At 40.1% G+C, this 25,110-nt stretch overlaps 1 protein-coding gene across 1 annotated transcript; it reads left to right on the forward strand.

Annotated features, from left to right (window-relative positions):
* Nucleotides 1-4,258: 4,258 nt before the first annotated feature.
* parp4 (poly (ADP-ribose) polymerase family, member 4) lies at nucleotides 4,259-24,907 on the forward strand. The gene is made up of 39 exons (XM_083902770.1): nucleotides 4,259-4,395; nucleotides 5,571-5,698; nucleotides 5,799-6,021; nucleotides 7,358-7,478; nucleotides 8,091-8,169; nucleotides 8,269-8,373; nucleotides 9,362-9,523; nucleotides 10,271-10,408; nucleotides 10,545-10,715; nucleotides 10,833-10,984; nucleotides 11,469-11,600; nucleotides 11,920-12,018; nucleotides 12,133-12,316; nucleotides 13,331-13,463; nucleotides 13,544-13,686; nucleotides 13,807-13,938; nucleotides 14,423-14,509; nucleotides 14,614-14,778; nucleotides 15,092-15,138; nucleotides 15,551-15,632; nucleotides 15,751-15,888; nucleotides 15,992-16,184; nucleotides 16,400-16,467; nucleotides 16,709-16,896; nucleotides 17,005-17,104; nucleotides 17,229-17,399; nucleotides 17,480-17,560; nucleotides 17,652-17,732; nucleotides 18,436-18,531; nucleotides 18,671-18,838; nucleotides 19,146-19,181; nucleotides 19,425-19,508; nucleotides 19,611-19,655; nucleotides 19,935-20,075; nucleotides 20,907-21,859; nucleotides 22,716-22,782; nucleotides 22,937-23,039; nucleotides 23,203-23,335; nucleotides 24,115-24,907. The coding sequence occupies exons 1-39, from the start codon at nucleotides 4,386-4,388 to the stop codon at nucleotides 24,320-24,322; spliced, it is 5,547 nt and encodes a 1,848-aa protein (XP_083758896.1). The 5' UTR covers nucleotides 4,259-4,385; the 3' UTR covers nucleotides 24,323-24,907.
* The last annotated feature ends 203 nt before the right edge of the window (nucleotides 24,908-25,110 follow it).

Here is a 25,110-nt window from a genome sequence, read left to right on the forward strand (position 1 = left end):
ACATTTTCCCAACTTAATAAGGTAAAAGTGAAGCCATTGCGGAGGGGAAATTACTGTTATTATTCGTCTTATTTGAGGCAAAGTTGTTGTGTTAAAATGAGGCGATTTCACCGCATTGTTTGCTCGCCTCAAGCTGTTATTCCCCCCCCTCTCCCCCCCAAATCTTTTGGGGCAAAATTAGAATGAACACTATAACCTGAGTCGTTTTCACAATCAAACCATGCAGTCCTCGAGGCGTACCCCGTCGTCACCCCTCCTCCTCCCCCGGGGGGGGAGAGTTTAGCCGGAGGGAGGCATTCATTAGACATAAGTGCGTGCTGTTACATCATCAGCACGGCGGGTGGCGTGCGTGCCCCGCGTTGTGTGCCGAAGCAGATATTTGGATTCTCACCTTCAAAATAAAAGACAAAATGTGAACCTGTAAAGTGAACGTGATCAATGGCTCGAGTCTTAATTCGGCCGACTTCACAGTTACAGCTCCTATATTCTCGTAATATAATAATTCTCATATTCTCTCACAGGACCCTCAGGTTTTTTTTCTCCGCTCTCTGACTAACACATTTTAGTATTATAGCCATAATCATTACTTCTTTCTTGAAACGAAATTGTATTTATTCGACAATCGCTGCACAGGTGTATTTACCGCAGCTTGGTTTCAATCCACTAATGGGCAATATTAGCGATAACTGTGATGATATTTCACAGGATTTCAACATAAATAAGTATTTCACAATTTATGATGCAAAAGTAATAAAAAAAACTTGTTATAACTTGATATCGGCCAGGAGTTTGAAAACTGTGCACTATGGAACAATGTTAAATTTAACCTTTTAGCATTGATAGCACACTAAAAGAGTAAAATACACTAACATTGTGTTGTTATAGGGTGAGATTAACACCAAAGACTTACATTTGATACCATTTCAGGGTGTATTTGGTCCCATTTAGGGCCATAACGATTATTTGACTCCTCAAATCGATTCAACTATATTTTGATTATTGATTATTCAGTTTTAAAGCTGTTTTCAGCTTCTTAAAATCCATCAAAACCATTGAAACTGAATCATTTTGGTTTGTGGACGGAACAAGACATTAGGGAAAACATCGTCATTCCCAGGTTTGGGAAACATTTTCTGATAATTTATGGGCCAAGTACTCAATATATCAAGAAAATAAGTGACATATTCGGCATAATTGGTGTTAAACTCATTATTTTGGTTTGACTAAATGTGGCAAAATTGAACTGTGTGCATTTGGTTTGGCTTACTTTCAAGAAAAACATGTTGTTTTTTTTCTGAGGTTTTTAAGGTGTTTACAAGGACGTGTTGAGAACTTTCACCGCAGCGTGTTTCTATGGAGATGATATTGATGCTATGAGAAGAAAAAACAATGATCTTTTTCAAGCGCTTTTTGTGTCGTCGCATAATTACCCACGTTTCTGCAACACAAAGAAAGCTCCAGAGCGAACGATATCACGTTGATTTGCATATCAGTACCACGTGATTTTATGGTTCAATACGCATAAAAACACACAATCGTAGCACTTTCGTCACAGTATTTATGCTGATTTAATGTTATCTGAACCAGGCAGCTCTATATTTCTTTAGAAAAACAGCGTTTTTACATATATATTATATAATTTGAGTGTGTATTTAAATGTAGAAAACTCTTTCCAGGATCCATTAAATTATACGCATGCCTCAAAAAATCCTTAAGAAAGAGGGAGCAAATACTAATGCTGGTGAACAAAGCACAAGGGCCAATTAAATGAAAAGTGTGACAATCACATGCTGAAGACTTTGCAGTAATTATGGTGGCACAGTATCAACAACAACAACAACAATAATAACACTAATCATAATGATAACGCTGATGTGGGGGAAGCGCGCGCTGTATAATTAAACAAGTTCACCTAAGTGTCAACACAACGGTGTCACCTACAGCGACTGAGCGTTTGTTAAAGGGGTCGTTATTTATTTTGTTATTTATGTGGTTTTTTTTTTTTCCTGACACATTTATGTTGTTTTCCTGTGTACGCGCCCATTAAATGTGTTGTTACACTTACTGCAATTTTGTTTAATCGTATGGGCAAAAATAACTCTTAATAACTTTTTCCAGGTTTATGGAAAAAGTTACAAGAGTGATTTGGATCCAACAGTGCAAGAAAAAAAAAGAAAAAAAAATCATATGCCCCCTAGTGGATTATACCTATTATAACCGTTTAATGAAGTCATATTCTTATTTGCGCCCTATATTCATGATTTATATTCTTAATCTGTGTTCTGTCTAGTACATGTATTTATTTTTGACATTAATTGTTCTATACATCATTTATTTGTTGATAATGGAGTAGCAGCATTATTTATGGAACTATAAAAATAAAAAGGAGAATTAGCACTTTTAACATAATTAAATGTAATGTGTGTGCATATATATATATATATGTATATATATATATATATAGTTTTATGACCGCATCATTATTTACTTGATCAGTCACCGTGATGTATTTGTAATATTTAAAAATGAACAAAAAACACTTTTTTTTTATCAGCGATTAGTGATTGATGAAATTTGCGAGTTTTCTTGAATGCACCTTGAAGCTGATCCTCTGTTAATATTCAGTTCACTGACAAAATGTTTGTCAATTTAAATGCAGTAGTATTCTAAAAGTATTTCATTATTGACTTGATCAGTTGCTGTGTATGTATTTGCAATATATTTGTAAAAGTAACAAAAACATTTTGTCAGTGATTAAATCGTTGAAAAGTTGTTTTGATGTGTGTGTGTGTGTGTGTGTGTGTGTGTGTGATGGAATTTGTGAGTTTCCTTGAATGCACCTCGAAGCTGCTCCGCTCATCTCCAACAAAGACAGTTAGAGGAAATGTAGCGGAGCAAAAGTAAAAGTTGTAAAGTAAAAGTACAAGATACGTCAATTTGGTAGTTAAGTACACAGTAACAAGTACTTTTTTAAAAAATATTATTTGGCCCCATCTTTGCTCGGCATCCGGGTTTTCATATTCCGTTGCAACACCCTGATGTCTATAAAGATAAAAATTAAAGTTGTTGAAAAGCAAATGTAAACACGTTTGCTCATTTTAACTATACCCCGCAGTATGTTTGAAGCATTTCTTTGCTCTAAATGTCACACCTCAGTGAGAAACGGCAACAGGACAGGAATATACAAGAGCCCATTATCGCTTTAAAAACTCCCCGAGGTTATTGGTTCAAACTGCAAGAAACAATATTCTAATTTGCATAGCAGACCACACACATGCAAGCAGCCAGCTGCTCGGCTGTGGAGTCACTGCTAATTACGCGGAATAATTAATGGTGCATGCACGGCCACTTAACTTTGTTTTTTTTTTATGGAATGCAATTTTTCATCCGGGGGAGCGGAACGGCCCCCGTGGCTGTTCGTGTACAGTACAGTACAGTACAGTACAGTACCATGGTGTAAGTACGGTAGCCTGTGCGGATCAGCTGGAGTTTTGATCCAGGAACGAGGAAGCCAGAGAACAAACGTCTGTCAAGTCACAGAGAGACAGACTCTTCATTTTGGGGATTTCCTTTCAGTGTAAAAGCCCACGTTATTGTCAATTCGGTCGCAGTCAAAATGACGTTTCTCTGATTTCCCTACGTAAACAAACAAACAAAAATAACGTGTACACAACCTTTATGCTAAATTATTAACGCATTTATTACATTAGTTCCGACGTCCGACTTCCGACGTAAATGGAATGCACCATATGCATCAATTTCAGAACGCATGCCGTGACTGGTTTGTCCGTTCAGGCTTCTGTAGGACAAACAACATGGCTTGTTCTATAACAATTAACAAATGAATATAGCACCTTACAAAAAATATTGAGCTCTTGAAATAACACAGTTATCGTTAAAATATCGTGCAATACCACCAGAGGAAGCTTGCGTACCACTGGTGCTACACGCGCCGCACTTTGAGAACCTATGGTTCCATGACGAAAACTAAACATCTTTTATTTGTATATAATATTTTATATTTTATATCATAAAGTTATTGTACCCTCGTTCAAACATCCACTTTTGCTAGCAATATTCAATTTCTGCCAATTAGTCATTTTAATTTGAAAATACTTTCACATACATCACCATGTTAGCTATTTTAATTGGTACAACAACATAGCCTAAGGAATTGTGAAGTATTAATTAGCTAATTTACGCACAGGATGTTGCTTTTATTTTGAAAGAACGCCAGAAGTTGTGTGCTTACGTAACACACGCAGCTAACAACACAGATGTGACTCTTGATTTTTACAGCGTCACACACACACACACACACACACACACACACACACACACACACACAGCTCTTGACAGCAGTTGCTGCTGGAGTTCTCCCCCGGATGAAGCACAGTAGGTTTATCTGTAGTAGTTTATCTTAAATAAACACAACTTTGTCTCAACTTAATTCTACTTAAGTCAAAACTGTCAACGTTTACGTCACGAACTGTTCCAGGGAGCTAGCTTAAGAAGCGCGTCGTATTATTCAGCACTTTACTGGGAACGCGTGGGTTAATTTTAATTCTTCTTACAGAGTACTTCTTCTTCTTTCTTTAAAGTGTGTTTTTTGTGTATAATATGTCACCGTTGTAGACATTTATTCAAGTGTTTTTGCAGTACGCGACGTTTTACTTCCGCGTTATAACACTTCCCAGCAATACGCTTGCCATTTACGGGACATTTCCTGGTAGGTTGTAAACACTCCAGCCTGGCCTGTTTGGAGTCATAGTCTTATGGGGACCAAAGCTGGTCATAATGAGGCAGGTTTAAAAGGTTAATAACTGGTTAGGTTGAGGTTATGGACAGGACTTAACTGGTTAGGGATAAGGTTTTGTTTTCAGACTGTTTGAGTGTAAATCAATGCAGTGTCTTGACAAGTAGAGGGGTGTGTTTATGTGTGTGTGTACCAAAGACGTACCTGCACATACGTCTTTGTGAGGACCAGAAAGCATAAATAACTCACAAAGTGAGGACATTTTGTGAAAGTAAGGACAATTTGGCCACTTTATCATGCAATTAATGCAAATATGAAAACATTTCCTTTATTAGTTTTTTTTAGTTCAAAGTTTGCAGCTGTATTTCTGACATAGCTTCATTTTTCTGTATGGTTTAGATATCGTTTTTGGTGTAAATTAACTTATTACTGCTCACTATTACTGGGGTTAGGCCTAGCTATTTAGTTTTAATGATTAAGGTCTACGGAAATGCGTCCTCTATGTATATACTTATGTAAACGTAAAAAACCTCTCTTTGTGATAGTTAATGTTAGAGTAAGTGTCTCTGGAATGCATCGTGTCAATGATGTGTCCTCACTAAGATATAAAAACATGTTTTTGTGTGTGTGTGCATGACACATTGTTGGGAAATAACTCATAGGTTTAAACTCCAGGAGAAAATGAAAGTAGGTCTATGTTAGGCCGCTCAAATGTCAACTTACACGACGAGATATAAAAAAAACATGACATTTTATGTGTATAAAAATCTCAAAGAGTAACTTGTCTCTGGTTTTAATTTGCCCTTCCTCACAGGCATGGCTGTGTTTGAGAACTGCAATGTGCTCCTGGACCTGAAAACTTTGTCGTTCAAGGAGAAGAAGAAGCTGAAGTCGGCGATAACCGAGAACGGGGGCGACGTTTCCTTTGTGGTCAATAAACAGGTCAGTTGTTCTTCTGTAGGAAAGTACAGTATAATGTTTGCAGCTTGTTGTGTACATAAATAAAAAAGTTTTTGTTTTTTTTGCCTACATTTTGCCACAGTGCTCTCTGATCGTGACCAACGACGCGTCGAGCCTGAGCACCAGCAGACTGCGCAACATCAAAAAGTACCAAACCCCCGTGGTCACGGTGGATTATGTGTACACCTGTGTGGACAGAGGAGCTCTGCTGCCTGCCGATGAATACAAATTGGACCTTTCCTCTGCTTCAGCTTCTCCACCTCCTCTTCTCTACTCGCCGAAGCCGGTGCCAAAAAAGTGTCACGGTACTCACCTTTACATGCACAATAAACACAACATATAAACCTATTTTTCTATTTCCTATATTGAGAGTTGATGTCTATTTTGCGTCCAGGACGTAATTAATAGTTTATAGGAGGGCTGCAATTAGGAAATACTTTTCTTATGTAATACAACTATGTCGTAAGCAATTTGTTGCTTTAAGTTCTCATCCTTGCATTAGAGCACCAAAAACTTGCAGTAAATATGATTAAAAATCTAAAGGAAATGACAAAGCGTTTTTTGCCGCTGGTCGTACCAGGAAGCGACTCAATTCTAATCAAACTTTAATTTCCTCCCTCAGAGTCAGGGGCCTGATTACCTCTCACAGTGTCTAATTACCAGGTGAAGTCCGGAAACATGCTGTCCAAGCACAAGTGTTTACCATCAGTGTTGCAGACGGGAGCATAAATATAGATCGCATGGATTTGCCACTTGAAACGAAGATGGAGCTTTAGTGATCCCTGTTGGACAAAATGCATGCTGTTACTGTTGAACTCCGCTTTCAGATTTGCAAGTAATTGACATCCCAAAAAAACGATTATTCTTATTGTACTGTTTTATGAGGTATATTTGACCATAAAAGCCTCTCTTTTGCATGAGAGCAGCACTTTCAACAGGGTTAAAGAGACGCAAAATGACAAATATCATTCAAATGTACAGACATCAAGATACACAATACAGGATCCAGTGGTATTCAATTATGGTCACATATAATCTTATAAATCAGAAAGTATACGTTTCTTTAAACAGTTAAGCTCGTTTCTTTTCAAAATAACAGATTAATTGACGCAGCCCTGCATAACAAGCATGAAAGAATGCTTTTATTTACCATGTTTATTGACAAGATACCAACTGTGTAATGGCTGCAAGAGCAAAGGTCGCCCTATAGTACTTTTCTCACAAGGTTTAAATCAGATTTAGGGGATTTTAAACCTCATCAATAATCAGGACTCCACCCAGTTCCAGCAAAGTGACTCATGATTGCAGCCATTGTCTGTCGTGTCACTGCACAAATACACTTATCAAAGCTGGCTGAGTTCTTTTTCTTTTCAGGCTCCCACTTCTCTTTCAACATTGATGAAGTGTGTGTGTGTGTGTGTGTGTGTGTGTGTGTGTGTGTGTGTGTGTGTGTGTGTGTGTGTGTGTGTGTGTGTGTGTGTGTGTGTGTGTGTGTGTGTGTGTGTGTGTGTGTGTGTGTGTGTGGACAATCTTTCTTCAGTTCAGATAAAGGTCGTGTCTGTGTGTATCACACCTTTTTGTGTCATTTTGACGTGAGTCATAACTGCCGTGTCCACTTTTTTTTGCTTTTGTGCACAAAAGAGCCAATGAGCGCGGTGGATTTCCAGCAGACCAAGGTCCAAGCCAAGCCCGTGGACCCCGACCATCCCAGCCAGTGGCTCGAGAGTATGCCTGGCTGCGAGAGCGTCCTGGTAAAGTACAGGTGAGTTGCGTTTGGATTGACGAGACACATTGTAAATAAAACAGAATTTAGTCTCTTGAAATCCTTGGTCTGCCTTCAAAATACACACGCGCATGCACTGACTGACAACTATGAGTGGATAACTACAGCTTCACTGACATCTACACTACATCAGTGTTTTACATCAGGGCCTATTTTTTTTAAATAAAAGATGCTAAACCTTTGTGACCCAATCCAACTTTATTTATAAAGCACTTTAAAAACAACAACAACAGCAGAAACAAAGTGCTGAACATCAGGTTAATGCACAAATAAATGTGCATTTTCACGAGAATATATTTGTGCATATGAAGTTTTGTATGTCTTGAGTAAAAAGCCCCGTCTGCAGGTCCTGACCCAGTCTCTCGGGTCCTGGTACGCAAGTGGATTAATCTATTTGGTCGAAGTAAAAGGACATTTTTTATTTATATGCAAATGTGATCCTTTCTCCCTATGTGTTTATAATATTATATTAAATTAGAATTGATATTTCACAGTTTTACAGGTTGAAGACACACACATGGTAAACTAACTATCTGCTCTCGTGTGACTGATCTCTGCCGTTTTTGGTGTGCGATTTCTTCAATTCCACAGACTTTACTCTGAAACGGATCCCGATCTCCCGTCGTATCCGGATCATTTCCAAGTGGCCAAATATTCAATCTTTTGCAAGGTGAAGAGGCCTATCTTTTATTACCTCTGCTGTTAACAGCTGCGCTATGATTACAATGACTAATAATTACTCATTTTAATTGTTTGTTTGCTTCTCTAGCATAGGAGCAACACTTGGTTTGTCGTGGAGCTGCAGAGCTGCAAAGGAGAGCAAGGGCAGCTCTACCGCGTGGTCAGATACTGGAAGAAGGACGTAAAAACCATGGTATGAGGTCTTGTTTTATAACACTGCTCGCGCTGCATGTCATGTTGTGTCCCAGATGGCTGCAGTATGCAGTGTGTGGCAGCATAATAACTTCTGTGAGCTAAATATAGAACACAAAGCAACAGCTCTGCTCACTAAGGATTGGTTAGTTTGACTCAAATAGTACCTTCATATCACTTAACTTCACACTTTTAAAGTACTTGAATGTTAAAAACACATTTGGACTGGCGCATTTGCCTCCGAGCCATCGCCAACCATTTGCTATGAATAAACACAATGCTATAAAACGGTGTAATATTCCATGTTTTTTTTTTTTGTGTTTTTTTTTACAGTAAATGCCAAGTAAAGCATTTTATCTCTATATATTTAGGGTTTGGTGATTCAACTTTATTGTCATTATTGAGTACAAGTTAGCAGTTAGCATCCAACCAGAAGTGCAAGATACTACTGTGGTTCATTAAAAAAATCAAGTATAAGTATATGTATATATAGAGTTGCAACTAATTTTCTCGATTAATCCAACCAAAATGATTGAGTTTTAATGAGTTCTTTGTCGCGTGGAGCAAAGATACGAAGGAAAAATTCACATTTAAGGAGCTAAAAACGATCAGAAATCTTGTTTTAATCATGAAAGAAGCTTCAAAGCGATGCATCGATTATCCAAATAGTTGACGATTAATTGATTCATTGTTTCAATTATAAAGAGAATATAGCAATATACATAAAATAACAGACTATATATTATTAGCAAAGCATATATATTGATATATGTATAGTATAAGTGGCAGAATATATGTTTGTCTTTTCCCCCCTTGTATTAAAACAAGCCGTCTCTATTAGGATGCTATAGAGATCACGTAAAATGAATTTAAAAGGTGCAATAGTCTCAATTTATGTTTTTTATTATTATTATTGTTATTATTACACAAAATGTAACCCAAGACATCCTTATATTATAACCACATCCCCTCCGTCTTTGTACCAACAGGCTCCAGAGGCGGTGAAGGAGGTGATCGTGTTTCCGTCCACTGCAGAGGAAGCTCTCGAAGTCTTTGACGCCGTGAGGGACACCTTGCAAAACAACGGTCTGGGTGGGGGGTACCACAGCATCCCACCGGCCCCGGGACTCGGTTCAGCACCTCTGCATCAGGTCCACCACACTCTTTTAACACACGTGTGCACCTTTTTGCCAAACGGGCACATCAAAAGAAAGAAATATGAAGCTGTGCAGGGACTTCTTTTGTTAACAATTGTTGTAATTTACCTGGAGATTTTGCTGCAAATGAGAGAAAACATAAGATATCCCATATGAAATAATGTCGGGCTGCATTAACAGTGCAGTGACGAGCACCGGTGCCTCTCAGGAAGAAGATTCCTATTTGAAATTAAGTGGAATTAATGTGGATTTTGCACGTTAGGCAGAGAGCTGATGGATTATTAATCGTTTACTAAATGAATCGTCAACTATTTTGATCATCGATTCACCTTTTTTCTTGATTAAAACAAGATTTCTGATCGTTCTTAGCTTTTTAAATGTGAATATTTTCTTTGTTTCTTTGCTCCACATAACAAAGAAATCATTAAAACGGAATCATTTTGCTTTGTGCACAAAAACAAGACGTTCGAGAAAATCGTCATTTTATGGCCCAAAGGATTCATCGAGAAAATAATCGACAGATTAATCGATTACCAAAAGAAGACAATGAGCATTTGTACAAAATACAGTTGATGTGGCAAAGACAGTACGCGGTGAACGAGAGCAATCGAGAAACACACAAAGACAGGATTATGTGAACATTGATATCGGATAATTGATATATATTGTGCTAGTTTGGTAGCTTTTGGTACCGTAGCCGAGCCTAATGTTGATTTACATTCTCTTTATCTTGGTCGACAGCTGCTGCTGGAGGACAAAATGAGCCGAGTGAACTTATCACAGGAAGTGGCTGTTTTTGTGGAGCTGCTGTGGACCGAGGCCCTGGGTTACCTTGACAACATCCTCCTGCTTTCGATCGACAAGCTCAGCCTCAATGATGTAAGTCTTTCTTCCTCCGGGGACTGTTCTGTAATTAGCCGAACCGTCGAGTGCATGTGTACATTCTGACTTGGAGGAAAAGAGTCACAAGACAATTACACTTGTTTTCCTTTTCCTTGTCTGTGTGTGTGTGTAGGTGAGCAGAGCAGAAGGCTTGTTAGTCCAGCTTCAACGGAAACGTAAGGAGAAGAAAACTGAGAGTGAGCTGAGGCCCCTCCTCAACGATCTTAACCTCTTGCTGCCACTCAGAAGGCCCAGTTGTTTCCCTGACGCCAGGGACATCTCTCAAAAACTGGATCTCTGTCAGGTTAGCACAGAACATACATAAGAATTTTTTTAATTAGTATAATAGTAATGACCTATTCTCAGGTTTCTTCCAAGGGCCTAAAATTGTTTTTCTTTCTTTTTTGTTGTTGCTGTCAAGTTGATGAGAGATGTCCTGAACGTGACCGAGATGACTCTGAGAAGCCCGACTCCTTCCTGTGTGGGGAAGTACCGCGCGCTCCGGTGCTGCATTGAGACCGTTCCCCCCAGATGCTCGGAGTTCCACGCCGTGACCACGCTGCTGCGAGAAAGGTAGTGACTTAATCACTTAGAAATGTCCTTATTTTTGAAGGAAAAGCACTTTTTTTTTCAATGAATATAACATTAAATGAATCAGAAATACACTCAATACTTTGTTAATGTGGTACGCGACTATTCTAGCTGCAGACATCTGGTTTTTAATGGAATATGTACATGTTCTAATACATTGTGTTTGCTAATGGCGTTAGAAGGCGATTGGATGTTTGGAAAACCCTAGTGCAGTTACGTTAGCACAGCTGAAAACAGTTTTGCTCGTTCTGTGTTTGAAGGGCTAGCTTTTTAATCTAAATCATTATTTCGAATCTTTTCAATGTAATTTTCTATTCATTGTGCAACTGTTTTGATGAGTAAAAGTGTGACTTTTAATGGAAAACACACAAAAAATTGTATCGGTGACCCCCAAACTTTTCAACGGTAGTGTACACCCCAAAAAAAAAAATTACAAAAGGTGTGTAAAATGTGTGTTTTTCTGCAGGAAAATGGTGATCAAACAGGTTCTGAGAGTCGGCCGAGGTCAGGAGCTTCACACTTTTAAAAGCGACCTCGGGAACATCAAGCCACTTCTTCATTCTTCCAGCCCCAGCAACTTTGTGGGAATCCTTTCTCGGTGAGGTCACGCGATTCGTTAACTCGAGATTTTCCCCTTCCCTGACCCTGCTTTCAGATTTAATTTAAGGTTTTAAATAAAAAAAAAAACCTTGATGAAAGTTAATGGATTCACTCTCAAGACAATCGATGTGTCCTCTGATGAAGGAAATATGAGTATTATGTATGCATAGAGTCAGCTCAGTGTTGCATTATTACAGGAACGTTGACCTGATTGCACTCATTTTCCTTCTTCAAAGCTTAATTGTGGATGGATAATCCAAGGTGTTCTTATGCAGAAACCAAATAGACTATTATTACCACATGTATTCTCTCTGTAGTGGTCTGCTGTTGCCTCATGCCGGATTGGAGCTCCACGGGATTGAGAGAACAGATATCGGTAATCTGGGCAGTGGAATCTACTTCACCAATGCTGTTAGGTGCGTGGAAAAATCTGCAATTTAATTACAACGATGGGACATAATGAGTTAATCATCTTAGTTAAAAGCGTCTTTCTTTCTTTCTTTCTCTTTCTCCCACCTCCCTCCCGACAGGAGCTGTTTGAAATACTCCAAGCCCAGCGTGACTGACGGCTCTCGGCTGCTGCTGGTGTGCGACGTGGCGTTGGGAGAGTGCAAGGACGTCACCGAACGAGACTTCACGCTGACCGAGGCCCCCGAGGGACACCAGAGCGTGCACGGAGTCGGCCGCACCACCAACTCTCCCTCTGAGTTTGAGGTGGGAGAGTGTGTGAGGGTGTTTGTGTGTGTGTGATTTGATTAGTTGTTGCAGCCCTAGTCTTGTATAAAGTACTTGAAAGCGATAAGTATCTTACTAGAAAATGACTTTGGTAGAAGTTAAAGTCAACTTTTAGAATACTACTTGAGTAAAAGCCTTAAAGTACCTGAAAATTACTGTACTTAAGTATCAAAAGTAATTTTCTGATATAAGTATAAGTATAAGTATTGGTAATGGTTCCTAGGGAGGAAACAACGAATATAACATTAAATTAAACTGCCGACAACTAACAGGCATTAGGTCAACCTTTATTTTGTAGTAACGAGTAACAAAGACGGTTAAGGGATTTGTATTTGTACTTCGTAAAGTGCAAATACTTGAGTAAAAGTCTTGTACTTTGTAAGTAAGTCTTAAAGTACCTGACCTTTACTGTACTTGAGTATAAAAAGTAATTTTCTGATATAAAATGTACTTAAGTATTAGAAGTAAACGTAAACAGGCATTACGTCACCGACTCAACTTTTATTTTGTAGTAACGAGTGGCGAAGATGGTTAAGGGAAATGTATCGGAGTAAAAAGTACACATTTTATTTTGGAATATGTAGTAGATTAAAAGTAAAAGTTGTAAAAGAAATATAAATAACAAAGTACAGATATGTGAAAATTCTACTACAGTAACAAAGCATTTGTACTTTGTAAAGTACAAATACTTGAGTAAAAGTCTTAAAGTACCTGACATTTACTGTACTTAAGTAATTTTCTGATATAAAATGTACTTAAGAATTAGAAGTAAAAGTAAAAGATCACTTTTTTTTCACTTTAATAAAACATTAAATTATACTGGCAACAACAAGACAGGCATTACGTCACCGACTCAACTTTTATTTTGTGGTAACGGAGATGGTTAAGGGAAATGTATCGGAGTAAAACGTACAGTAAAGTGAAGTACAGATATGTGAAAGTTCTACTTACATTACATATCTATAACTACTGTACATCACGCTTGCCCTCCAGGACGACGAGTACGTCGTGTACAGTCCCGATCAAGTGAAACTCAAGTACGTGGTTCAGTTCAGCCTCGAGGGCGACCAACCCAAGGAGTTCAAGCCCGAAGTCAACCTCTCCCGTGAACCTTTCGCCAATGAATGTGAGTTACATCTCATGTTACTATTACACACAATTTAAATGGTGAAGGTTCCTAGACATTGTCCTGTTTTGTGTGCGCAGTGATCAATTTGGAGGCCGACGGCGTCGAAATCGTCCAAAACCCAAAGGAAGACGTGACGGCGGGGCTGTTGGACAGCTCTGGTCAGCATCTCCCTCTGCAGGCTGTTCATGTGAAGTGCAAGCTGATGGATTTGGTCTCACAGGTAAACCTTTTTAAACCTTTATTTTTTTTTTAAGGTTATGCTTTTCGTAATCAGACCTTGCATCAAACACAGGCAGCATCGTGTTCATCTCCACTCTGTGTCTCCCTTTTCCTCTTGTAGGTCATCATTTTCCAGAAATACACCAACATGAGCGCCGTGCCCATCGAGGCCAAGTACGTCTTCCCGTTGGATGATTTAGCAGCAGTGTGCGGATTCGAAGCGTTCATTAACGGGAAACATGTGGTGGGAAAGGTGGGTTTACTTGAGACAACTCATTTATTATGACAATTAATCAATCATCGGATTTCAGATGCTTAAATATGAAAATGTTCTCTTTTAATTGGGAAAACCTGATGAGTATTTGACACAATTTTCCGATATTTTACGACCAAAAAACTCCTTACATAGATCAATGAAAACAAATATGGACAGATTCATTGATAATGTGAAATCAAATCGTCCACAGCGAGCATGATGGTGATATTACAAGAAAATGATGTTCATGTACGCAGAAAAAAGTCATTATTTTCAAATAACAAACAAAAATAAGCCTAAAATAAGAAGACAAGTCCAAATTAAGTCACATTTTTGATACACTCAGACACTTCGATGCTCTCAGGGTCCCTGAGGGTTAAGGGCTAAAGGGTTTAGGGTGTTATTCTGTACAAAAATGTCAAAAAATAAACACCATTTGATAATGGAAATCTATATCTAACATTGTTTTCTTTGTTCTTAGGTGAAGGAGAAATTGGAGGCTCGGAGGGAATACAAACAGGCTATTGATAAAGGTCATGGAGCATACCTCATGGACCAGGATGCCCCTGTACGTGTAGCCTCTTCTTTTAATGTCCATTTCTTCTTTATTTTGTCATTTTTCTTTATTGTTTGATCATCCGATCATGTGCTTTTTTGTGCTTTTGACTGCAGGACGTGTTCACCATCAGCGTGGGCAACCTGCCGCCCGGTGCGACTGTCCTCATCAAAGTGACCTTCGTGTCCGAGCTGATCATCAGGGACGGCAGCGTTGTCTTCTCCCTGCCCGCCACCGTGGCTCCGTGGCAGGAGCGCTCGGCCCTCAACCAGACCACACAAGTAAGGAAAGCCCGAGTGGGAGCAACTAAAACAATCCCTCCCACTATTTCTGTCACTTCATCAAACAAAGTGGGACATATTCGCTGGGGAAATAATGAGCTGAGTGTTGCTGTTTTGGTTTATTTATTTGCTATAGTAAGAATGTTTGTGTTTCCCCTCGGTTAATGATGAACTTTTCCACTTTTTTGAATGCCGTGCGGAGTTCAAACCAAAGAGCAATAATATTGAGCCTCATTCAGCCAGGGGCTAGTTATATTTATATGCAATATTTGTTTTTAAAACTTATATTTTCATCATTATCATTATAAAACAGGTCAGCGTGGATAAGGTGCATGTAACCGGAGAGGCTGCAAGTTCAAGGTAGGCAATATTTTTTAATTTCCTGTTGTTGGGGGCATGTTTATGTCATGTATATTTTTGAGAAGTACAATCCTTCCATCTTTAAAGCGTACAGATACAGTGTGGACATTTTAGAAGGGTTTTACTGGGAGCGCCTGTTCGATAAAATGCTATATATCCTTGATGTTGTTTGAAATGGCAGGAAAGAGACAAAATAAAACATTTCTTTAATTGAGTTTAATCAAGTGAGAAAACTTGCACGATAACCACTTACCAGGTTGGGCTGAAGCCCCAAAAAGCCTTTTTGGTCTTCATCCATCCATCCATGCATCATCTACCGCTTCATCCTACACCTCCAAATAACCGTTTCGTCCTCAAATATATGAGATTTACTGCTTGAAACTGATTTTCTTTGGTACAATATTTCCTTCAGAGATTTCACTCTGGACATGTCCATCGAGATGCCCTTTGTAATGAGCAGCCTGCAGTGCAGCACTCATCAAGTCAAGATGAAGGTAACTTGAGTGTTTCTCATTCTGCTGCCGCTTTAAGTTCTGTCTTTCAAATGGAATTAGGGTCATAATTAAAAGTTTATTTTCTTCTTTCTCTTTCTTTCCCTATGTGATTCCACAGAGAACAGACTGTAAGGCAGTCGTGCGCGTGCTACCAGGACAAGCCATGGGTGTGGAGGGTTTCCAGCTGTCAGTCGGTCTGTCTGTGGTCCACCTGCCCAGGATGTGGGTGGAGAAACACCCTGACAAAGACAGCCAGGTCTGTCGGTCTGTCTGTCTGTCCCATTTCATTTCCTCTCTGGCTCTTATTCCACTTCTCTCTCTGCTGATTCCTGCTGAACCTATAATTTGGTCTCCTCCAGGCCTGCATGTTGGTGTTCTACCCAGACTTTGACACCGATTCCAGCTCCGAAGACGATGACGAAGTCATCCTGTTGCTGGACACGTCTGAGTCCATGAAGGGAGAGACTCTCCAAATGGCCCAGAGAATCGCCCTTCAGGTCCTCAAAGCCATAAGCAACAACCCCAGAGTCAATGCCATGATATTTGGCGCTGGTCAGTTTGTCTTATTTTATATTAAAAGTAGACGTTTCTCCCCCTTGAAGAGGAAGCAAAACGTGTCATATCATATCGTGAACAATCCTCTACTATACACTTTTGAATGGTGAATGAAAATCACCTAGACAAGTCTGTTGTGCACATTTTACAGATTATTATGGGGCAATCATTCTCCATTTGTCCGACTTTCACTTTCGATTCTTCTTCGTCAGATTATTGGGGGTTCCAGAGGCCGTGCCCTCTCGATAGCAGTCGTAAGGTCATGGGGACCTTCATCAAGGTGAGCCGATCACACATTTTACACTGTGGTTGAACCTAGAAGATAGATAGATAGATAGATAGATAGATAGATAGATAGATAGATAGATAGATAGATAGATAGATAGATAGATAGATAGATAGATAGATAGATAGATAGATAGATAGATAGATAGATAGATAGATAGATAGATAGATAGAGAGACGTTTATTGATCCCGAAGGAAATTCAAGATGTACATATGTACATAACCCCCCCTTTAGAGATTCTATCCAAGGGGTGGCAGCACTGAGCTTTGGCGGCCGCTGCGCCATCTCAGCCTGCTGCCTCCGTCCCGGGGCATCAGAAACCTGCTGCTGCTGTCAGACGGCCACATCCAGGACGCGGAGCTCACCTTGAAGCTGGTCAGAGACAACGTTCAGCACAGTCGCCTCTTCACCTGTGGCGTCAGGTCTGAACAGAGCAAAGGCTCATAAATCACACTGGTTTTTCACCCAGACATTTTAAAAAAAAAGGATTTTAAAGTTAAAGTTTTTATGGTTCTTTTGTGTCGCTTCAGCGCGACAGCCAACCGACACATGCTGAGAACTCTGGCCCAGGCAGGGGGTGGAGCCTATGAATTCTTTGACACAAAAACGAAGCACAACTGGGCAGAAAAGGTGAGACGATTGTCATTGTGTGATGAAGCAAAAAGGATTAATTCATTGTAAAAACAATTACATATAAATGTTTGTTAAATTCAAAACAACAAAACGATGTTAATTTCATCTGTTTTGGTCACAGGTGGAGCGCCAGGTGAAGCGCATGACAGCACCGGGCTGCAGCTCGGTGTCAGTGAAGTGGCAGCAGTTCAACCCGACAGCGCCCTCTCCTGTGCAAGCCCCGAAACAGCTCCACGCTCTCTTCAACAACTGCCACACGCTGGTTTACGGCTTTGTGCCGCACTGCACTCAGGTACGCAACGTGACGCGATTGAAAATGGTACAACCCGATGGCACAAATCAGGTTTTAACCGTTTATATTGTGTGATATAGGCCACCCTCCTTGGCAACCTGAGTGGTCAGGAGCTCAAAACCGTGGTGTCCACCAGTGAGCTGCAGAAAACTAGAGGCACAGTAAGTCTTCACACACTCTCAATCATCATGATGACGATGGTGATGATGATGAGGCTGTGATTATGTTGTGTGTGTGTGTGTGTGTGTTCAGTTTCTTCACAAGCTCACAGCAAGGGCCCTCATCAGAGATTTTGAAGACGGAAGCCTGGACATCAGTCAAGTTGAACATGAGGTGTGTGTTTTTGTGTGTCTTTGTGAGGACAAAAAATCATCAAAACCATACAAAGAGAGGATATTTTGGCTGATCCTCACATCTTTAAAGGACTTTTGGGTGTTTCGGCACTTTTTCACCCATTTTTTTTCCCACTTAGTTCATTGAATAACAAACTTAAAATCATTATGATGATGTCGTGTTTGTTTAATTCACATTCTACTACAGAGTCAGATTAAATGTGACCAGCATTTTTTTTAAATGTTTTTAATTTTAAATTTTTTCAGAGCAGAATATGGCTTTTATTTTCTTTTAAGGAAGTGACTTTGACATCTACGGAAGAGGATTAGGGCCACACAGGAAAAAAAAATGTTTGAGTTCTAAGTTTAAACTCAGAAATGTTTACCTTAGAACTTCTAATTCTGACTTTATTCTCAGAATTCTGACTTTAAACTCAGAAACAAGTAGTTTTTAATTCTGACTTTAAACTCAGAATTCTGAATTTATTCTCAAAATTCTGACTATTCTCAGAAGTCAGAATTTTATTTATTTTATTTTCAATCGCAACCTCCTCTGTTGTGCGAATGAGACATGTCTCTCACATCCACTGTCTCATGATGAAAATTATCTCTGGAAATTAGTAAAAAATAAAAAGTGGTCCTTTAAGGTTCGGGCTAACTCTACATTTATGTTGATTCTTTAATGTGTTTTTTTTCCCCCCCAGGGAAAGAAAGCAGAGTTGGAGTCCTTCATCATCGAGCTAAGCAAGGAGTTCTCTATTCTCTCTCAGTTCACCAGCTTTGTGGCCATCGAGGAAAGGGTTTGTGCCGTTTTCAACTTTTTCTACCATGACGGCTATAATCTTTTTTTTTTTCTTTTTTTTTTTTTTTTAGTTTAGTCACAAGCTCCTTTGTCTGCAGCTCCCAATCAACTCAAACCTCATTGCACCTTTGTTTTAGGACACAGAGCAGCCAGAAGAGGGTTTCACAGACATCGCCAAGTTGATTGCAGAGGAAGATGTGGACCTCCTCCCTTACATGGGCTGGACATCTCCTGGGGACAGCAGCGAGGAGATCATGGAAGAGGAAGAAATGGACTATTCCGAAGCCATGTCTTTCTTAATGCAGGTAACGTCACATTGTGCGATAATGGAAGGATATATAGCTTGAAATATCCCAAAGGAAATTGGATCTGCGATTAGAATTGTGTGGACAACACCAGCAACTTAAAAATACGAATGAATGACAACAAACAGGAATGAAATGCATTAATAAATTATCGTACTGCAGTAAACAGAATTAACAAAACTAGTTAAATGTGATACAGGTGAGGTCAATTTGACTTAAATAGATAAATGAAGAAAATAAAAGTTTGATCACGAGTCAGAAAGTAATTTAATTCTTTAAAATATGTCTATACATTATTTCTCTTCAGGATGAGGAAGACCTGGACACTGCTGGCTTAACAGAGGTAATTACACACTATGTGCTATTTTTGTGGAGACCACAAAGGCATATTTTAGACTCTGTTAATATTTTTGATAGACTAACAGTGTAGAAAAGAAAAGAATTCCAATATCACAACTGCTACTTGTGCTGTTGTTAATCCAGAGCAAGAGGCCCTCTACCTTTTATTCGGGTGTGTTATAGTGTCAAGTTATTCCTGCATGTTCATATCTAAAGATGCAATAATGAAGAAACCATTTCTCTTCAGGACGTTGTCATGGAAGCGCAAAACGCGATCGTTATATCTGACGAAGAGTGCTGTGATGACATTGGTGAAATTGAATCTGATGAGGTAACTATGTGCAGTGTAATCGGTGTAATCGGTGCTCCCTCTGATTATTAATGCACTTGAGCTTCACCAATCTTGTTTTTTTCTTTTCTTCCTCTATTACAGTTGGGAAGCTGTCAAGGATCGGGAGGAGCTGCGATGAATCTGGAGGTGACGTTTTTTTTGTCCCTTGATGCATAAAACTGCAGCTGCGCATGTGCTGTTTTTGAGGAGACGGAGGAGTTATTCCTGCATGTTCATCACTACTGTAAAGATGCAATAATGAAAGAAACACCAGAAACTAAAAAACACCAATGAATGACAAAAACGAAAAAAATAGCCGTAATAAAAGAGGAGAAAACAAATAAATACACAAATACATTATAGTACTATAGTTTACTTATGACAGCAAATGAAATTATTAATAATTTTATGATTGTTTCTCTTCAGGATTTTGGCGTGGAAGGGCAAAGCATGCCCACTACAACTGTGGAAAAGCGCAGCAGTGTAATCCGTGAAATCAGTGCTCCCTCTGAGCAGGAAGGTGCAGATAAAGCACCACGGAGTTATCTGTTCGGCCGTAGAGCAAAGGTGCGTATACATATTTTAGACTGAGTTTCTTGTTTCTGATCCCACTCCTGTAAAGTAATTCCCGAATGTTCATCGCCAAAAATGAATATTAAAAAATCATATTGTATGTCATTCCTCCAAAAGTAATCTGACAAAAAGTTAGCAATGTTTTTCTTGTATTTATTGATAATTTGGTATATGCCTCTTGTAACGCAAGTGATCTGAGAGAGAATTAGTCATTCTCACCTCTGGAGCATCTTCCTATGCTGCAAAGAAAACTTCAAGAAAAAAAACAAGAGAATCCAAGAGAGTTTGCCAATTCACAATTTACACAAGCGCCATCACGGCGTCAAAGCTAGCGCACGTTAACGCGTGACGCGTTTACATGACGACTGACCGGGAAAAAAAATGCGCACAAGGTCATGTTTACGTGCCGTGGCACCGTAGCCCAGGCACCGTTTACCAGTTAGCTGCGTTAGCTCCTTTAGCACCATTAGCGCGCCTACAGTCGAACTGGAGCGGTCTGTTTATTAAACGAAAACAGCAGCGCTGCAAATAACCAGCGTACCTGTGTACTGCGTAGTTTGCCGTTACTTTAGAGACTCATTTTAATAACCGGGAGTCACGTAAACATGACGTCACATGCGTCTTTTTCAGCGTCTGATTATCTGATATAAATTGCGACAAATGCCAAAGTTGACACATTTGAAAGGCTTGAAGTTTGCATTACAGCATGTGCTTGTGGATTAGAGGTATCTTTTACTGGTATCAAAAAAAGATGAATTATGAAGTTGTTGACAAACAGGCTTTGACTTCTTCTTTGTTTGTTTCCTCTCTTTTCTCCCTCTCCAGAGAACCTCTGCTAGAATTACCGGCGAAGCGTTAATTGGTTCGCCTTCTTTCGATTATGGAGACTTTCTCCCCCAATTTCCACCCAATCGTCAAGCATTGTCACCTACACCTGCACGTCCACCTCCTCCTCCTCGTCCTATACCTGTTCAAGCTGTAGGTTCTTCAGTCCCTCACCCCCATTATCCACCCTGTCTTGCATTAATAAGATCTGCAGTGGCGGCACCCCTTCCTTCAGAACCTCCACCTCCTCCTCCTCCTCCTGCCTTTGCCTTTGGTTCTTCAGTCCCTCACCTCCATCATCCACCCCGTCTTGCATCAAAATCTGCAGTGGTGGCACCCCTTCCTTCACAACCTCCACCTCCTCCTCCTCCTCCTTCCTTTGCCTTTGGTTCTTCAGTCCCTCACCCTCATCATCCACCCAGTCTTGCATTAAGATCTGCAGTGGAGGCACCCCTTCCTCCACAACCTCCACCTCCTCCTCCTCCTCTTTCACCCCAATCTGCACTCACGCTTGCTCTGGAAAGAACTGCTCAGGGTATCAAGTCTGGCTTTGCTCACCCTAGTATGGCACGCAGTCTCATGCGTCAAAATTTAATTTGCGCATTAGAAACAGTTTCGCCTGTCGAAATGCAAACACGATATGACGAAGCACGACCTTTCTCTACGTCAGAAAGCAGTGCAGGGCCTGTGAATAGCCTGACTGATATGGAGCCAGTTCCAGTCGAAAGACATCGCTCAAGAGCAACAAGCAAACACCATAGCGCTGAGGTTAGAGAAGATTTTCATGAGACATCAGCTCGTTATCTGCCTCAGTATCAACTCATGGAAGCATCATCATCAGATGAAGCAGCAAGACCACCTTTAGGTATTTATTATGCATTTAAGAAGAGCAAGAGTGCTGGGTTCAGAGGACGAACAAGTCCGTCCGCGTGCCTAGCCGGAACTTTCTCCAGGTGAGTCTTGAAGCATTCCGCTCGGATGCTTCAGTTTAAAAACACAGTTAGGATTAATTTTTGCAGCATAGTGACTGTGCAACATATCAAAGACTTGATTCGTACAGTCGTCTTTTTTTTTTTTTTAAATCAAAGTGCTAAAAACTAAGGTGACTGGACTTCTGTTAGGTTCCTGAAGGCTTCAAGAAGGTTCTTGGAGGTTTCAAGAAAGTTTTCTTGGAGGTTTCAAGAAAGTTTTCTTGAAACCTCCAAGAAAGTTTTCTTGAGAGCTTCAAGAAGGTTTTCTTGAAGGCTTGAAGAAAGTTTTCTTTAAGACTTGAAGAAGGTTTTCTTGAGGGCTTGAAGAAGGTTTTCTTGAGGGCTTGAAGAAGGTTTTCTTGAGGGCGTCAAGAAGGTTTTCTTGAAGGCGTCAAGAAGGTTTTCTTGAAGCCTTGAAGAAGGTTTTCTTGAAGGCGTCAAGAAGGTTTTCTTGAAGCCTTGAAGAAGGTTTTCTTGAAGACTTGAAGAAGGTTTTCTTGAAGGCGTCAAGAAGGTTTTCTTGAAGCCTTGAAGAAGGTTTTCTTGAAGGCGTCAAGAAGGTTTTCTTGAAGCCTTGAAGAAGGTTTTCTTGAAGACTTGAAGAAGGTTTTCTTGAAGGCGTCAAGAAGGTTTTCTTGAAGCCTTGAAGAAGGTTTTCTTGAAGGCGTCAAGAAGTTTTTCTTGAAGGTTTCACAGAAGTCCCATTGCCTTTTGGTTTTAGCACTTAAAGACCACATGACAGCCAAATGACTGAGAACCTTCAAAGAAATAATCAGCAGCTGTCAGACCACGGTCAATAATCACTAAGTGTGTTCTGTTGTGATCGTGATTGTTGCAGAAGTCAGTCAGCAGACACTGAAGTGCTGAAGCTCAAATGGACAAAGATCTTCCAGATGCAGCACTCTGTAAGATATTTTGTGTGTGTGTGTGTGTTTGTGTGTGTGCGTGCGTGTGCGAAATTGTGTGTGTGTGTGTGTATGTGTGAAATTGTTTTATTGCCATCAGATTTCTCCTGTTTCCAAACGAAAAAGACATGACAAACTGATGCATTTCTTACAGGAGGGCTACTGGGAATTAACTCCAGAACTGGGAGAGATCATCGGGGTTAACCTGGACTTCTTTGCCAACGTGTTCCTGAAGAACAAAGGCATCATTTCTCTCGGTAAGTTGTCTGAAAACATCAGATATATTAATGTCATCTTCTCTTAATTATTGGAATTAAAAAAAAAGGTACTGCAGATATGGCATTTTAAGTCGCTGACGGAGTGAACATGGTGGTCATTTTCACTTCCCCAACTCCCCGTTGTGTGTGTGGGGTTTTGTAGGTGTGAGAGCCCATGCAGACATCCTGAGGCTGGTGGCCACTCTTCTGATTCTGCAGCTGATGAGAGTGGAGAAGATGGAGGAAGGCAAACTGCTCCTCACCCTCTTCTGTATGGACAACTCCTCTCAGCCCAGGTATGACCAAAACCTAAAAAAGTGATATTCATGAAAAAAAAACAAAAAAAACTCTAAACCAAAAGAAAACACACAAACGGACACATTTTCAACAAAGAACTGTGATATTTAATGTTAATGATGCTTTTTGTGGGCATTTCACTCACTTTACCAGCTCAATGTGGCCGTTGCCTCTGTTTTATTTTGACATAAAACCTGGGCCAATTATGAGCCCCTGGGCCCAGCCAGGTGCTGTCATGCATATATCATATATTTTAACCTACATTAGTTGACTGAGAGCCCCCATCGAGACATCAGAGGGTGGATAACATAGCCTAAGGGCCCTATAAAGACAGTAAAACAATTCACTTCCTGTGTAGCAGCACAACATTGCTTTACTGAGAGTTGTGTGGTTCTAAAATAACAGCCGTTTGTAGTCATCATTTAGGGTACATTTTAGTACTGGGCACGTTAACAGTCGGCAACTTTAACGTACATTAACACATGACGCGTCACTGCGTTGACGACTGACCAGAAAAAGAGGCGCGCGACGTCATGTTTACCAGAGTCCAGGCACTGTTTACCAGTTAGCTGCGTTAGCTCCTTTAGCGCCGTTAGCGTGCCTACAGTCGAACTGGAGCGGTCTGTTTATTAAACGAAAAGAGCAGCGCTACAAATAACCAGCGTACCTGTGTGCCTCTGATTTTAAAGTTTGCCGTTACTTTAGGATGAATTCCTAAAAGCCACGCTAGCTGCTGACCATTTCTCCTTTTGCTAACGACAAACTAATATTTTTTCAGGCCAGAGCGCTGGGAGGAGGTAAAGAGGGCGGTGGAGTGGGTTCGCTGGGCTGACAGACAGTACCCGAGCATCTACAGCCGCCTGGAGTTCGGCTTGAGCTGGGAGTCGTCTACCCGTCAGCTGCTGGGCTACGAAAACCCGCCTCCCTTCTCACCTCTCAGTGGTTTGCACCTGCAGAGGACTGAAGCCCCTCTGCTGGTGCACTGAAGAGGCTAATGACGCTAATGAAGGGAAGATAGTGGGAGAGGAAATCAAAAGTGTTTTTAAATGAGAACTTTTAATGCCCGCAACCAATCATAATAATCAAATTTCTTTTGTATAATTGGGAATATAATAATAATAATAATATTTTTTTCCTCCATATCAACAGTTACAAAACATAACAGCAGCAACTGTATAACTGGAGTATATATCAGATCTATTGCTGCAATATGCACTAAAACGCTAGATGGTAGTGTTGTCATATTTTAGAATACCATCTGCTTTACTGTCGCACCTCCTGTGTCCTTGTTTTCCGCCCCTTTCTTCCATTTTTATGATATCTACAGTATATATGACGTGGAAAATGTCAAATGACATGGGTTGAAATGATTCTAAAAAGGTGTTATGTATTATAAATAATATTCATATAAAAGAAGCAAGCAGTATCACTAATCTACGACACCCAAGACAAACAAATTTAAATTAAATTTAAAGGCTGTTGCAACACTTAAGCAGCAACACCTTTTTTTGGTGTTGGGGACATTTTGAAGGAAGATTTGACTTTTTCATTTCACATACGAAGGATGGGTTTTGGTGCACAACAGTAACGGGGGGGCAGGCGGCGGGGGATGTGGGGTTGTCATCATTTGCCAGGGCGTCTTTTGTAGACTGTTTTGTACGCAGTGCAGCAACCACCACAAGGCAATGACCCACAATCCACTTCAGAGGAAGTCAGCGTTCAGTTTTGTCTTCAGCCACTTTTTTTTTTTTTTTTTAGAAAATTGGCCATTTGG

The sequence above is a fragment of the Microchirus variegatus genome (genome assembly GCF_963457635.1).
Source record: "Microchirus variegatus genome assembly, chromosome: 16".
Taxonomy (NCBI): domain Eukaryota; kingdom Metazoa; phylum Chordata; class Actinopteri; order Pleuronectiformes; family Soleidae; genus Microchirus; species Microchirus variegatus.

Coding starts and splice junctions, on each gene's coding strand:
- parp4 (XM_083902770.1), top strand. Junction 8,170..8,268: donor AATATTCAATCTTTTGCAAG/GTGAAGAGGCCT, acceptor TTGCTTCTCTAG/CATAGGAGCAACACTTGGTT. Junction 23,336..24,114: donor GACAACTCCTCTCAGCCCAG/GTATGACCAAAA, acceptor ATATTTTTTCAG/GCCAGAGCGCTGGGAGGAGG.